Source organism: Aulonocara stuartgranti (genome assembly GCF_965226115.1).
Source record: "Aulonocara stuartgranti genome assembly, chromosome: 13".
In the NCBI taxonomy this organism is placed as follows: domain Eukaryota; kingdom Metazoa; phylum Chordata; class Actinopteri; order Cichliformes; family Cichlidae; genus Aulonocara; species Aulonocara stuartgranti.
In genome coordinates this window covers 4,059,150-4,073,160 of record NC_138949.1, presented here as the reverse complement: position 1 = coordinate 4,073,160, position 14,011 = coordinate 4,059,150, and the positions used below count along the sequence as shown (strand labels likewise).

The 14,011-nt window shown below is 41.9% G+C and overlaps 1 protein-coding gene across 4 annotated transcripts in view; it reads right to left on the bottom strand.

Annotated features, from left to right (window-relative positions):
• The window catches only part of birc6 (baculoviral IAP repeat containing 6), a 129,148-nt gene that overhangs the window by 62,908 nt on the left and 52,229 nt on the right, over window positions 1-14,011 (bottom strand). The window contains exons 31-52 of one of the 4 annotated variants that reach the window (XM_082558084.1): window positions 13,178-13,314; window positions 12,823-12,960; window positions 11,824-11,951; window positions 11,487-11,618; window positions 11,023-11,238; window positions 10,744-10,927; window positions 9,939-10,142; window positions 9,360-9,493; window positions 8,521-8,674; window positions 8,290-8,406; window positions 8,021-8,181; window positions 7,450-7,576; window positions 7,236-7,346; window positions 4,862-5,120; window positions 4,175-4,746; window positions 3,345-3,520; window positions 3,127-3,223; window positions 2,368-2,562; window positions 2,052-2,252; window positions 1,221-1,500; window positions 887-1,143; window positions 114-222 (exon numbers count right to left, since the gene is read on the bottom strand). In XM_082558084.1, coding sequence (XP_082414210.1) covers window positions 114-222; window positions 887-1,143; window positions 1,221-1,500; window positions 2,052-2,252; window positions 2,368-2,562; window positions 3,127-3,223; window positions 3,345-3,520; window positions 4,175-4,746; window positions 4,862-5,120; window positions 7,236-7,346; window positions 7,450-7,576; window positions 8,021-8,181; window positions 8,290-8,406; window positions 8,521-8,674; window positions 9,360-9,493; window positions 9,939-10,142; window positions 10,744-10,927; window positions 11,023-11,238; window positions 11,487-11,618; window positions 11,824-11,951; window positions 12,823-12,960; window positions 13,178-13,314 — 4,089 coding nt within the window. The remainder of the gene's footprint in view (window positions 1-113; window positions 223-886; window positions 1,144-1,220; window positions 1,501-2,051; window positions 2,253-2,367; window positions 2,563-3,126; window positions 3,224-3,344; window positions 3,521-4,174; window positions 4,747-4,861; window positions 5,121-7,235; window positions 7,347-7,449; window positions 7,577-8,020; window positions 8,182-8,289; window positions 8,407-8,520; window positions 8,675-9,359; window positions 9,494-9,938; window positions 10,143-10,743; window positions 10,928-11,022; window positions 11,239-11,486; window positions 11,619-11,823; window positions 11,952-12,822; window positions 12,961-13,177; window positions 13,315-14,011) is intronic. The other 3 variants (XM_082558087.1, XM_082558086.1, XM_082558085.1) reach the window with 3 other exon arrangements.

Below are 14,011 nucleotides of genomic sequence, written 5' to 3'. Positions count from 1 at the left end.
CTGTCCGGAATATCACCTTGACGGGAGACTGTTTCTCATCAGTTGATGCACTTTATGCACTTTGAGAGAACCTAAAGGGGGAGTGTTGAGTCGTGGCAAAGACGGAGGAGTACCTGTCTTTGGTCCCTGCGTCCTGTGTGGTGCCCAGCTGGTATAGAATGTCTATGGTGGAATCTGAGGAAAGGCCGTTTAGTCGTCCAAACAGCAGAGGACTGTTCAAATCTTTAAAGAAACAGTACATTTTTTGATGATGTTAAATTATTGAAACATTTTTAAAAATAAAAATGCTGACAAAGTCATGCTGCCTGCCCAGAACATGATGCACATGTGTCAGAAAATTCTTCCACAGTCCAAATATTAACAGGTTTACTGGGAAGTGGTTAGTTTAACATTGCACTGTGTATTGTGTAATGTCTTGTTAAATCCATTGCTTTACACAACAATTTCAACACTTTACTAAGGCTAAGAATCACAAGTGGTCTGTAATTAATAATCAGACCACTAACAAATATTTTGTATTTTTGCCCCATAAAATGTAGTTAAACCAAATGTATTTGGATAATGCAATATCAGATAAATATTTACAAAAAAAATTCAAGACAAAACACCAGACAGATAAGATAATAAGATAAGATCACATTTACAGCTATATGTATTGCAATCACACAGCGCAAAAACAATACAGCACCAGATTCATTAATGCTAGAAAAAACCTTTCTAAATGGCAAAACAACATGTGAAACTTGACCTTGTTAATCTTTCAAACCGCCACATCATTTAATAATCTCTCATTGTAATAAATGTGGCTATTTTCAATGGGGGTTTTTTATGCTTTTTAAGGACATATAGTCACGTCTCAGTAGTGACTCAGCTATGAGTGACTCACTGGCAGGGTCGGTGCCAGACGCAGCACAGTTTCTCAGCAGAATGTCGATGAGTTTGAGTCCAATGCGTGTGGATTGCAAGCCGATCTTGACCAGCACAGCCTCAATGTTGGGTGAGTGCATGCCACAGTAAGGTGACATGAGCAGTGCGGCGCAGGTCTGCAGCAGGTTGGCAGTGGGTGCTGCAGCACTGGCCATCATGGCTTCCAAGTCACTGACGTGGGTCAGGCAGTGGTGGAGAAGACGCAGCCAACCAATGCTGTACAGGGAGATGGAGAAGTTCACACCAACAGCCAAATATAGACACACACTGCATACAGGATGCATCATGATTACCTTGTTTTGGAGACCTGGTCCTCAGAAGGCAGAAAGGGGTTATTGACTGTTGCAGAGGAGGTGTTACCAAATGCTGTCAGACCCAAGAGTTTGATCTGAGAGAGACCCAGGTTGCTGGCATCACGAGGCCGATGTAACCTCAGACAAACAGCCGAAGCCACCTCTGCTTTCACCAGCTGGATCTTAATGTACGTCAAGCCACTCGTGATGACTGGCGTGGACAGCGGCAACATGTTGACCCCATCAGCACTGATCTCCACTGAGACCGAGGAGGGACAGGCTGGTTGGTAAGACGAAAGGCAGAAAATGAATGGGTGAACTCCTGAAGTGAAACGAAGATTACTGAATAAACACCATAATGTCTGCCACCGTTTTTTTTTTTAATTAACAGGAATTTAGCTCAATGTGAAGGGAAAAGCAGTGTCCTCTTGACCAACATTTTAGTATAGTTTATTTACAGTAGGGAAAATAATTACTTTATCCCAGGCTGAATTTCTAAGTTTGCTTACTAACTAGAAATGAACAGTTGTTGGTAGTTTCATTTTAATTGAGACAGAATATCAACCAAAATTCCAGAAAAAACAAATTACATAAAAGTTTGTAATTTTTATGTAATTACAAAAAATTACAACTCAACTCAATGACATGTCAACTCAATGACATTGACATGTCATTGAGTTGAGTATTCAATCACAAAGCAAAAAATGGCTTAGTAGTTGATTGAGAAACCCTTGTGGCAAGCACAGCTGTTAGACATTTATTGGTCACCAGGTTTACACAAATCTCAAGAGAGGTTGTGGCCCACTCATCTTTAAAGAAATTCCTACTCACTAGCTAGAGAAGCTAGGTGCGGCTGGATATGAAGCTCCTTCAGCAGCACGGCAGCTGGAAGATGGATAGTGAGATCACACCAGGCCTCCTCTGGCAAGAAGATGTAAGACCAGGCAGCGGAGCGGGCCCGTCGGTGTGGAGGGGTGGCCTGGAGGAGGACCTCTGCAGGCTGTGCTGTTGGGCTGCTGGATGTGATAGTACCTGGGAAGCAACACAGATCATGCAGATTAGAGAAGAGTAGGAATACGATTGCCAATTTTATTCAGGTATTGTCCTATGAGATGGAGTGATGGAATTCAAAATTAGCTGAAAGCACCTAAAGGAGCAAAATTGTGGAGTCCCTCAGCATTGTCCGGCTCCGATGTCATCACTCTGGCTTTGAGGTTTCCATCTGCCGTCTTTCCTGGACCTGTATCTAAGAATTTCATGATAGTGGACACCATGCTGCGTGCAGTGTTCACAATGGCTCTAGTGCTGGTCACCATGTTGTTACAGATCAACTGGACACCTCCTGGTTAAAGACAAAGTTATGCTTTCTTATACATCAAGTACAGCATAAACCATTGACTGCTATTCTTATGCAATGCACCTATGTTCAATTTCTACAAAATTAGAAACGACTGAAAAAATCTGACTTTGCTAAATTTTTCAATTCCTTCCACAATCAGTGGCGTGACAAAGATGTCAGGTGACTCTTCGGGCGCTGATCAACAAAAAGAACCTTTTGTGACTTAAACTCCATGTGGGTTTTAATGGTTATGGAGATATTTTTCCATGACCATTAACACCTAATTGTGCTAAATACTATTCTATTGAACAAGATATGGCTCAATGTGCAAACAAAAGCTGGGAAGATGGAACTGCAAGCTAAGAAACATGGATGAGGGAGTAACTTGTACTTCAAATACTTGGTTTACAAAGAAACTCAACAGCAAAACTTTAAAACCTATTCAAATCTTAAAGCTTGGGGCTCTCTGACATGAATGTTGAAACTATGAGTAAGGTCTTGGTAGTACTATGGACACAATGCTTTGACAATCAAAGAAATATACAGATATTAGGTGTATACACCCACCCATGTCATGGAAGGCCTTAAGAGCCTCACTGGTATCCAACACTCGAAGTATGAACCACAGAAGAGGCTCTGACAGTTGACAGGTGGAGAGCGATCCCTAAAGAATGTGCAATAACAAGATGGAGGAAAATAAATAAATAAATAAATAAATATGCGTCAGCACTGCTCTGTATTTGTTCAGATGATCAAAGGCCAGACCCCAGCAGAATGAAGCTCACCTGTCTGCCCATATAACCACAAGCCATGTAAGTGAGGATGGGCTGTAGCATGACCTGGACTGAGGTGGCTCTCTTGCTCAGAGTGGTAAGGATGGTGAAGAGGCCGTCACCCACTGAGATGGCATCTAGACCACCGTGGAAGTTCTCATGTTTAGTCAGGTGGAGACCGCTGGCTCCTGCAGAACACAGAGCAAGAATAGTCAGCTCATAGTTATAGGCAATGCTTGTCCACATACATTTAAATATGTTTGGTGCTTTGTTAAAGGAACAATTCAGCCACAAGTGAAATTTTATCAGACGCATTCTTACTCTTACAGAGTTTTATGGTAGTGCTGCTAATGTTAGATGGCTACTGGTATACAATTGTCATTACTAATTTAGTTAGTTATAACTCAAGTGTGTATAAAATTAGCTAACCTCACAAATGTATTTTGTGACCAAGAGGCTGCTTCTGCACAAACCGTGCTTAACATCCTAAACATAACACTTAATATTTCTATCCCACTGCAGCTTCACTTAAGAGTTTGTGGCCAGGTGATGTAAAAACAACATTTACTGCTAATGTTGCACAATTTTTGGCTGTCATTTACCAAGAAAATATCAGGCTCTCTGCCTGCTAGAAACTCAACTTTGTTCACTGGCTTTTGTTCAAACTATCTTTGTGCACCATTTGGTGCGTTGTGTACTATTTCGGTGATATGTGTGTTTTTAATTCCAGAAGCAAGGTTTATGAGAATGGTTTAAGTCAAACAACAATGAGGCTACAGACCATAAAATCTGAGTGCTGAAATATTTGGTAGATCACATAATTCTTTGTAGAGTTGTCTTACCTATGATCATGGCCATGGCGCTGCTGTTGCACTGGCCCAGCGCAGACAAGATCTGGCTCATTATCTGCTGATTGGCAAGCACCAGATCAGCCACACCTGCAGGAGGGCCCTGATTGGATGCTGATCCACCAGCTACACTTTCTTTGCTGCCACAGACCTTCTCTTCATCAGACACACTGCTATCAGCTGCTCCACTGCCTGATGGTGGCAGCCGCCCGCTGAACTCTCTGTCTCCAGACAAAGGTAGTTGCACCAGCACATTCACCAGCTTGAGAAGATCAAACATTAGCTGGTCACGTGTGGTTTCTCCACAGACTGCCTTTGCGTCTCCTGGCCGGATTATGTTGGCAAACAGACCCCCAAAACAAGCTCTGGCTCCCACTGAGCTGTCTGAGCCACTGCGAGAAACCACTTTATCTGAGCAGGTAATGTAGTGGTGAACCAAGAACGTGATGGACTCAATAACTGAGGTGATAGTGGCCACTGACACCACCTCAAAATTTTGCTCTAGAGTAAACTCAAGCAGCTTCACCTGGGCATCCAATGGACCCTGGCCTGACTGGAATGGACCCCTGAGAGTTTCAGAACCATTAATTAGAACCACTCATACCATTAAACATTATACTTACTGTCAAAATTATTGATTATACCTAATGTACACTAACAACTAAAAAAGTGAAAATGTACCTCTCAGTAGACAAGATGTGCATGAGTTTGAGCAGGAACTCGCTGAACATCTGTGGACATGTGGAGGACAGGTGAACCTGCAGGCGGCTCAGGAACTCGTGCATGGCCTGGGTGGCAGTTGGTCCCACCTGAGAGCTGTGTTGGCTTGTCCCATTGGTGCTGCTGCCAGACAGGAAGCGCACCAAGACATGGATCAGGTTGGGATCAGACACCATCTGCTGAGCTGTGCTTTCCTGAGAGCTCATCCCGTTGTTGGAGACTAGAATTTCAGAAGTTTTTTTTTTTAAACAAAATAGTAATAATAATAATAATAATAAAAGCAGGTTATGGTAATCTAGACAACTGGGGGGGGGGGGTCAGCTGGACTTTTTTTAGGTTTATGAAGACATTTCATGTCTTACTCAAATGATAGAGAGTCACAGGTATTTAATCCCTAGTGAGCTGTTCCCTTTGACATAGTCCTGAGGGTCACTGACCCACTTTTGATCATGCGAGTCAACACATTAGAGCCAAGATGTTAAAAAAACAAAACAAAAAAAAAACGACAAGGGATAGCAAGACTCCATTGCATGCAGGTGGCTGATAGCCGTTGTTGTAAGCCACCTACAATGCAATGGTTCAACAAGGATCATGTTAAGATGTATGTAACCTACTGCGCAAGTGTCGGGGGCATGGCTACGCGCAGGCATGAATGGGGGAGTAGAAGTTTAGAGGGTTGGCTTTTCGGTGGTGGTGCAAAGGAAGGTGACCATTTAAGTTGGAGTTTGAATGTCAACTGTGAGATTATTGGACTAACAGTCATTCACAGTGGACGGCCCCAACGGTTGTGGGACTATTAAGCCACCAGGAATGGCTCGGCAGGAGGTGGACTGACTAAGCCAGCCACTTCCACACCATTCAGCGCCACATACTGTCTATAGCAGGACACAGTGACACAGGTAGACAGTTGCTTGAGCGAACCGTGTCATTAAAATCTGGGAATATGGGTAGGCAGCTTTTGACCATTGTTGGCTCTGAGGGAAAACGCCTGTGAATCATTCCACTTTCTGAGGTGGATGCAGAAAACAGGAAACATGTTGTCATGGCTGGTACAGCTCATCCTCTAACATACCATGCATATTCAGGCCGATGCCCAGCATGTCATCCTGCTGAGTGGTTAACTCAGACTGAGGTTGGCCAGTGCTCTTGCACAGTTCGTCTCTCACTTGGGAAACTCATCAACATACATCATGTGGTCATCTATTTGCTGGGGCATCGACTGGCATCAATTGCTTAATCTGATATCATCTGACTCAGATGAAGCATGTTCCCTAAATTTGGAGAGGAGAGGGTCAATCCATGTTATAGCCATCTTTCAAGCAGTTTATCCACAAACGTCACCCATCTTTTCAGAACCAAATGTGGGACATGGCGGCAAAAGTCACAAACTATGGGCTCAGCCAATCCACCCTAGTGTGGACAATCCCCAGGCAAACAGGGTACACCTTATCATGGAAAGTGAAACCACACACCTGAGGAAAGGGGTGAACACAACATTTTTGCTTTGCTTGCTTGGATTTGATACTCATATCGAAACGCAAAGCAAGAAACAATGCTCAGGAAACCTTCAACATTAGTGCTGCTGAAGGAGCCCACATTCCAACCGGGCAGTGATGGCTAACAACAATGAAGGCTACCTTAAAGTTGGTAGACAACAGAGCTAACTAACAGTAGCTAGCTAGCCCGACTCAGCAGAGGTGTTGTTACCGTGATGAAGAGTGTACAAACTGAGGAATGACTGTGATAGGACTATAGATGTCCAAGAGGGTCGCACATATGTCATTACAGGTCACCTGCCTTGAACGTGTCAACAGAGTTGTCTTAAGCCAGGACATGTGTGGGGTTGATATGTGCTGAACGAGTGAAATGACTGAAAAGAAACGCGGGTGCACTATAAAAAGGTGGATTAGTTTGGATTTTTTAACATTTTTTCATAAACATGAAAACAGAAACATACAAGAATGCTTAAACGGGGGCGACCGTTGTTCAGGTGGTTGGGAAGCTCATCTGTAACCGGAAGGTTGCCGGTTCGATCCACCTCTGTCCTGGTTGTTGTGTCCTTGGGCAAGACACTTTACCCTACCGCCTACTGGTGTTGGCCAGAGGGGCCGATGGTGCGATATGGCTACAACTGTGGTCTGCCTGGACCAGTGTGTGAATGTGAGAGTGAACGAATAGTGGAATTGCACAGCGCTTTGGGTGCCTAGAAAAGCACTATATAAATGCAATCCATTATTAAACAACTTTCTCAATGATACCCCTTGCAGAGTCATTTGAAAATAATGTGAAAAGAAAATCCACTGGTAAACAAACCAGTGAAGAGCCGAGTACTGACCGCAAGCTGGCATATTAGTCATCAGAGTGAGAGAGTGCAGAACCAGACACCATGTTCTCAGGGAAGTGTTGGGGTACCACGCCAGCACGGTTAGGAAACTGCTGATGGATGCTGAACACAGACACAAACACAAAAAAGAACAATATAAAGCAATGTAACCATATATAAACTCCATACAGCTCCAAATTAGAGAGCGGAGTAGAAAAGCCCTAACCTTGGTTGAGCGGGATGGTGGGCACTCGGCTGGCATTGAACAGAAAGATGTCAGACCCGCTCTCCTCGCTGCCCCCAGAACAAGTGTTCAGACTGAGCGTTAGCCAGAGCTGCAGCAGGGATTCCAGCTGAGAGTGGAGAAAATAACATTTAGTGTCTGTGGGTGTTCCCTTACTCTTCTTTATCGAAGTCATACATACAAAATTCTGCAGTGGTCACCACTTATATTTAAAAATAAGTCCTTTCAGAAGAGTCCAACCAATAAAATCACTTTTCTGTCAGTACATTCCAGATGTTCAATTTACAAGGTTTAATAAATACAGCACAGTACAGTGTGGTTGTTCAAGTGCAGACATGTTTCAGAAGGGAAAAAAGAGGTTTGTTTAATCTTTTAAGTTACAAGTTAGATATTATACTTCAAATTTACTCTAAAAGAAGTTAAAGTAGAGCATTGGACTAAACAGCAGGTAAGAGTAATTGATCTTGTGGGTCCAATGACTTTGTACTCCTGAGTACTAAGCATCTGAATCAAAGCATCTTAAACTGTGATTCCAGTTAGTGGCTGTTCTGACCTGTACATGGTGGACCAGCAGCATGGAGAAGAGCTTGTTGAAGCAGGCACTCAGAATTGGGATGGATGAGGGCTGGACTATCAGGCTGCTGTTTGGGGGAGAGCCTCCACTATGGAGAGCTCTGAGCAGGGAGTCATCAGTCCCATTGGAAGACTGGCTCACTATAAGCACAACAGAAAATCAGTATCAGACCATCAGCACAAGTCCAACACTGGAACACTGGAAAGAATGTGTGCTTCACTTCACTTTTAAACTGTTACTTCATTTACCTGTGGATGAACTGGAAGTGAGTGCTTGTAGAATGGAGTCCGCTTGTAGAGTTGCCATCATTTTTAGCATCAGCTCAGCCTGCTGCTCCAGGCCCACTTCTAGTCGGGCATCCAGTGCTGTGAAACAGAGGCAGAAGCTCAAAAAGTGGCATGGAAAGAATGCAGAAAATGTGTTCAGGTCCATATTGGAGAAAAAAGAACCCTAAAAGATAAAATTAGGCCTCTCCTCACCCTGTGACACGGACACTGACAGACCCTGCGACCCTGGCTTTTCAGCAACAACTGGAGGTTTGGACACTGGGATACCAACCCCTCCAATGTATGGGTTGTACCCATATGTGCCATAGTCAGCACCCCAGTAGTCATACCACGTGCTGCTGATGGGCTAAAGATGAACATGAGAAAGGGGATGGTAAATGTAAGGACATCAACTGTCTGCAGACAGAATTCATTTCTACATTTGCTTTTGAATCTTTTTTAGTTTTCCACAGCAAACATAACCTTAATAATTACATCAAGTTCAAAGTAGTCAAATGAAGGCAGAAGAATTACTTTGAAAACGTCATTTGCAATGAGTTCGTTTTCTGTGATGCTTTAGATCACTTAGCTAACAAACATAGCTTGTTACTCTTTTCAGGTTGTTTGATCTTACAGCAACATTAGTTTATATCTTAACTGTGATTTTAAGCAAGAGAAAAAAGTCCTTTATTTCAGGTTTAACAACAACATGTTTTTCTGAACATAGGCTACTGCCTGTCTTTCTTTCTGGTATGAGTTTGAGTAAATGAATCACTGCATTTGCTTGCAGCTGGAAAAGGGTGCTGCGAAAACGGCGCTTTTAGTTTTTCTGTTGACTGTTTCTCCTAGCTTCAACCAACATTACTAACAAACTTACTCATGGGCAAATAAATAAATAAATAGCTCTTGTAAAAACGATCTGTGAAAGGCCCAGCCTATCATCGATGGCCAATAAATTAGTCCAATCACCCAACCTTAGTGAGTGTCACTGCATTAATTTCCAGTAGAGACATGACAGAAAGAATGAAAGTAGCTTGTTATCATGCACATACCTTAAACACTTTGGCAGCAAGTGGATCTTTTTCCAAATCAATATCTAAAGGATCAATATCAACATCCATCAGGTCTTGTAGCAAGTCAAAGTCTATGTCTTTATCTTTTTCCAAAGATGACAGAGGTGGAGCACCTTTGGATAGTGAAAACAGCTTTAATATTGCCAAGCACGCACATTACAAAAACATACAAGCAAGAAAATCTCTCACATCTGTAGACAATTTTAACCCCAATCCAGCTAAAACTGTAGTCTTGTATGGGAGTAGTTTTTTTTAGCTAGGTCACTGCATTTAGCCTTGCTGAATATAGTTGCCTGCTCACCCTGTGAGGTAAACTGGCACAAGGAAAAATAAAATACACACTGAAATTGTGCAAAAATTAAAGGCCTAAAACTGGCTGGAACTATGCCTGAACTGCTCACTCCAATTCATAATAGCTACAAATAATAACAACACACTGTGAGAAAAAACAATAAACATGTCACTCAAGTCAGTGTAAGTGTGTGTGTGTGTGTGTGTGTGTGTGTGTGTGTGGGGGGGGGGGGGGGGGGGGGGTGTTATAGAGGGCTACCCACGCACTTTGGAATACTGAGGAGGTCCCGGTAGTACCTGCGATGATATCAGGCACAAGGGCCTCATCAATGCTCTCTACCAGGGGGATGGGTGCTGGCTGGGACAGCGAGTCCTCCGAATCTGCTCCCGCAGAGGAGGACGATGTCCCGGCTTCCTCACACACCACCACCTCATCCATGACATCTAGAGAGCCTGGAGACAGCAGTTCACCTGAGAAGAATACATGTTCAAGTACACCAGACATGCACCGACTTAATGAAGATGAAGTTGTTAAAGGACACCAAACATGAAACAGAAAATCTGAATAACAAGTCTAATTTTTACATCAATAACAATAAGAAAATTTACAATCCATGTGCTTAATGTGCCTCATTATATTCTATATTATTGCTTTGATAAAAGCTTGTGAAATGTGCTCTGTAAACATTGTACAACCACACCAGTGGCTCTGTGAAAATGGTACTATGTCAAAACTAAAGTAAAAAAAATGTTACAGTTGGAAAAAGTTAGAGACAAAAAAAGAAAAGGACCCTGTTGAAACAAATATGTGCACCAAAGTCTGCACACCACGTTTTTTGCTCAAGCTAATGTGAGAACATACAAATATAATTCCCCAACTTTCAAAGAGATTAAAAAAACAACAACAATTGGTACAATAATCTGCTCTAAAGCCAAATTGAAACTCCAGCAACAACAATGTGCCAAACTAAATGTTCAGCTTCACACAAGATTTAATATGTCACCCGCTCGCCTCACAAACAGTGCGTTTTAATCAGATTCAAACAAATGTAACGCTAAGCTGAAAACACACCAGCCAGGATGTCCTGTAGCATACACGTGAGGGAATATTGTGCCCAGGCGCCTCCCCAGGAGATGTCCCCCCGGTTAAAATCCGTTCCCACAAGCAAGAGAAGCAGGCGTTCTAGCTGCTGCTCAGACACCACTTCGCACAAGTGGATTGTGGGCCTTGTGGCGTTGGCTATCCTAGCCAGGACCTAAACAAATAAGATAAATATTTGTAGTTTTAGACTGTCAAATTTGTGTATATATATTCCCAGTGTTAGATTAACTCCCAGTGTTAGATAAATACTTTGCAGACAAAGAGCAGCAGATCAGCATGGCAGGTGAAATCCATGGAGAGGAGAAAGAGGGCCAGCTTCTGCACCACAGAGATACAGCGTTCATGAGATAAAGTGAAGGGCAGAGGTTCTACTTCTGGGGCTTCTTTGGCTGTTGTGGACTCTGTATCCAATGTGGAACGGGGCCATTCAGCTGTCCGTCGCAGACGGATCAGGTCTTTAAAGTGCTGAAAAAGGAAAAAATTAACAAGTTGTAGTATTGAAAATTAATCTCCGTGATGCACAGAATTGGGATGAGACAAAAGGGTGATATTCACAGGTGGAGTAGGTACTGGAACAGGAGAACAGGAGGTTTGCCCTCAGCAAGCTACTGAAATAATCACTGACTAATCAACTAATCAAAGAAGAAATGGCAGATTTAGTTGCAGCCCTCCTTCACAGCCTAATCTTTTTGAGTGTGTGGTGAGCTGCTCACCTTGGATGTAGCTTGTTTCAGCTTGGCTTGTTCCACCAACAGTTTGTAGGAGGAGCCTTTGTTGCTCTGGATCTTCTCCTTCTCGATCTGCTCCACCAGAGCCTTCTGTTTTGCTTTCAATAGATTTAGCTGCTGCAATGAAAAGGCCACAATAAGTTTATGTACTGTAAAAGTATCACTCCAGAAATATCTACTTGTTGGATGCATTCCAATATAGGAAACAATCCCTAACCTGATTCTAACAAATGCAAATTTCAAATCAAGTTTTAATTAACCACTTAAAAATTGAGAAAAACAAATATGAAGGTGTGCTGCTTTTGAAATGGGACACATTTACCTGCTTGTGATGGACAAGTTGCTTACGGATTTTGCGTGAGTACAGGCGATCCAGGCTGCTGCTGCCTTTGGCTGACCTGCTGGAGTTCTGAGACTGGAGGCTGTTATTTATGAAACTCCACTGAATACCTGCAGGACAAAAAAATACAGCACATTAATGAAGGTAACACAAGACTGACAAACAACTAAGGAGTATGACGTACAATCAAACAGCTTAATTCCAAATGATTTAGCTGAGTTTGAGGACTGCGACAAACATCTTTAGCATACAGTGCAGTTTTGATTGTAACCATTTCCAATCATATGTAAAAGATGTATGTTTGCATTGATGTCATTTAATGTGCAGCTGAGTTAGCAAGATCTTGTTAATCATCATCCATTTGAAGCATAAGCATCAAAGATTTATGGATTTGAGACTTTTTTCAACAAAGTCCAACCACTAAGTAAAGAGTAAAAATCCTGACCACTTTTTCTCTTTAGTTATTCAGATACCATCTTTCTACCTATATTTAGGAACTACCTTAATAAGCAGTCATTGCTAAATGTTTAACCATAATTTTGTTTTGTGCTCTCTTGCAGTTGTAGACTTCTAAATTGGAGAATGAAAAAAAAAAAGCAATTGCATTGTGTCATCTAATTGCGTAGTGAGTAAAAATGTTGCTATTCTGCCAACCACTTCATGCAAGCGTTGTCTGAGCCTTTTATATGTGCAATATTTTATATTCTATTTATATCTATTCAGTTCCTCACTGAGTTGATATTCATAAAGATTACTATTAAGCTTCTGCTGTTTGGTAATTGATACCCTTTCAAAGCTATCAATGAATTAACAGCAAAACTGCAATCAGCAACTGGTCAGTGACAATCAACATCTGTTTATGTTTTGTTTCAATTTCACAATTTCCAGTGCCTATAGATTAAAAAAAGAAAAAGAAAATTTAAAAAAAAAAAAAAAAAACATTTACACATATCAGGGAAATGTAGAATGCAGGTATTTTACCTGTTACAGGTCTTTCCCGCTCTTTCCCTCCCAGGTGCTTCTTCCCTCCTGAGGCCTCATCTTCGATACTTGCTACATAGTCCAACAGTCTGGAGACCAACATCACTACCCAGCTGATCATGGGAATATCCAAAACACCTGTTTAATTTTTACAAAAACAAACAAACAAACAAACAAAAAATCAACTTCATTTCAAACACACTCTTGTATCCCACTTTTGAACAAACCAGTCTGTTTAAAAATAAATAAATCTGACTACATAAAAATTAACACTGACTTTAACTCTATCTGTAACTTCTACTAACTCAAGTTAACATATCAGGTGCTGCAAAGACGCTATTCTCAGTTGCTTTACCTTCAGTTCTGCGCTGAGCGGCAGCTTGTGGCTGCTGCAGTGGAGACAGGAGGCTGTCCAGGAGATTCAGAAGGCCTTCCAAAACACCGCTGTTACTTAGGGATCTTTGGCCAATGCATGACAGGAGCATGAATACCCTAACATGAATACAGATTAAGCATACTGCAGTTAGTATCCACAGCATCCATAAGACCTGAAAGCCAAGTTTGATGTCTCCAGAAGAACAAGCCAAACGACGTGCTACATAATTTGTGCTTCTGCATCTCCATGTATGAGTAGACAAATCTAAGCAGCCAAAAGACTGAGAGGGCACTTTACTGTGCTGCAGTGAAATACTTTTGCAGTTTTTAGACTTGCCTCAGCATAGTAACCAGAGAAAAGGCAACACTAAAAGCCAAGCATCTATGATCCAAGCTGTGACAATAAATGACATGAAAATTAAGTACAATTCCCTTTAAAAACAAAATACACCTACAAGCATAATAACATGGCTGGAAGAGTTACATGTTCAGGATATGCATGGCTTCATGATAGTCTTTGGTGTATTCCATATTCTTTGCAGTTTGTGCCCTGATGTTGATTGTTTTGAGTGTTCTCTGTTTGTTCACATAGCCATGCAAGTCTTTGTGAGACTGTTCATTGCTTGTATAAATTATTTGATGGCGAACTTCTTACTGGTCCCCATCATCATGTGCGACTCCCTATTGGATATTGTTAGTCTCTGTGCTTCAGGAGCCGAAGTTAGAACTAAACATCAGCTAGTTTGTGGATTTGTTTATTTTAAACAAACAAACAAAAACAAAAAACAAACCCTAAGGTTATGTGTATAACCCC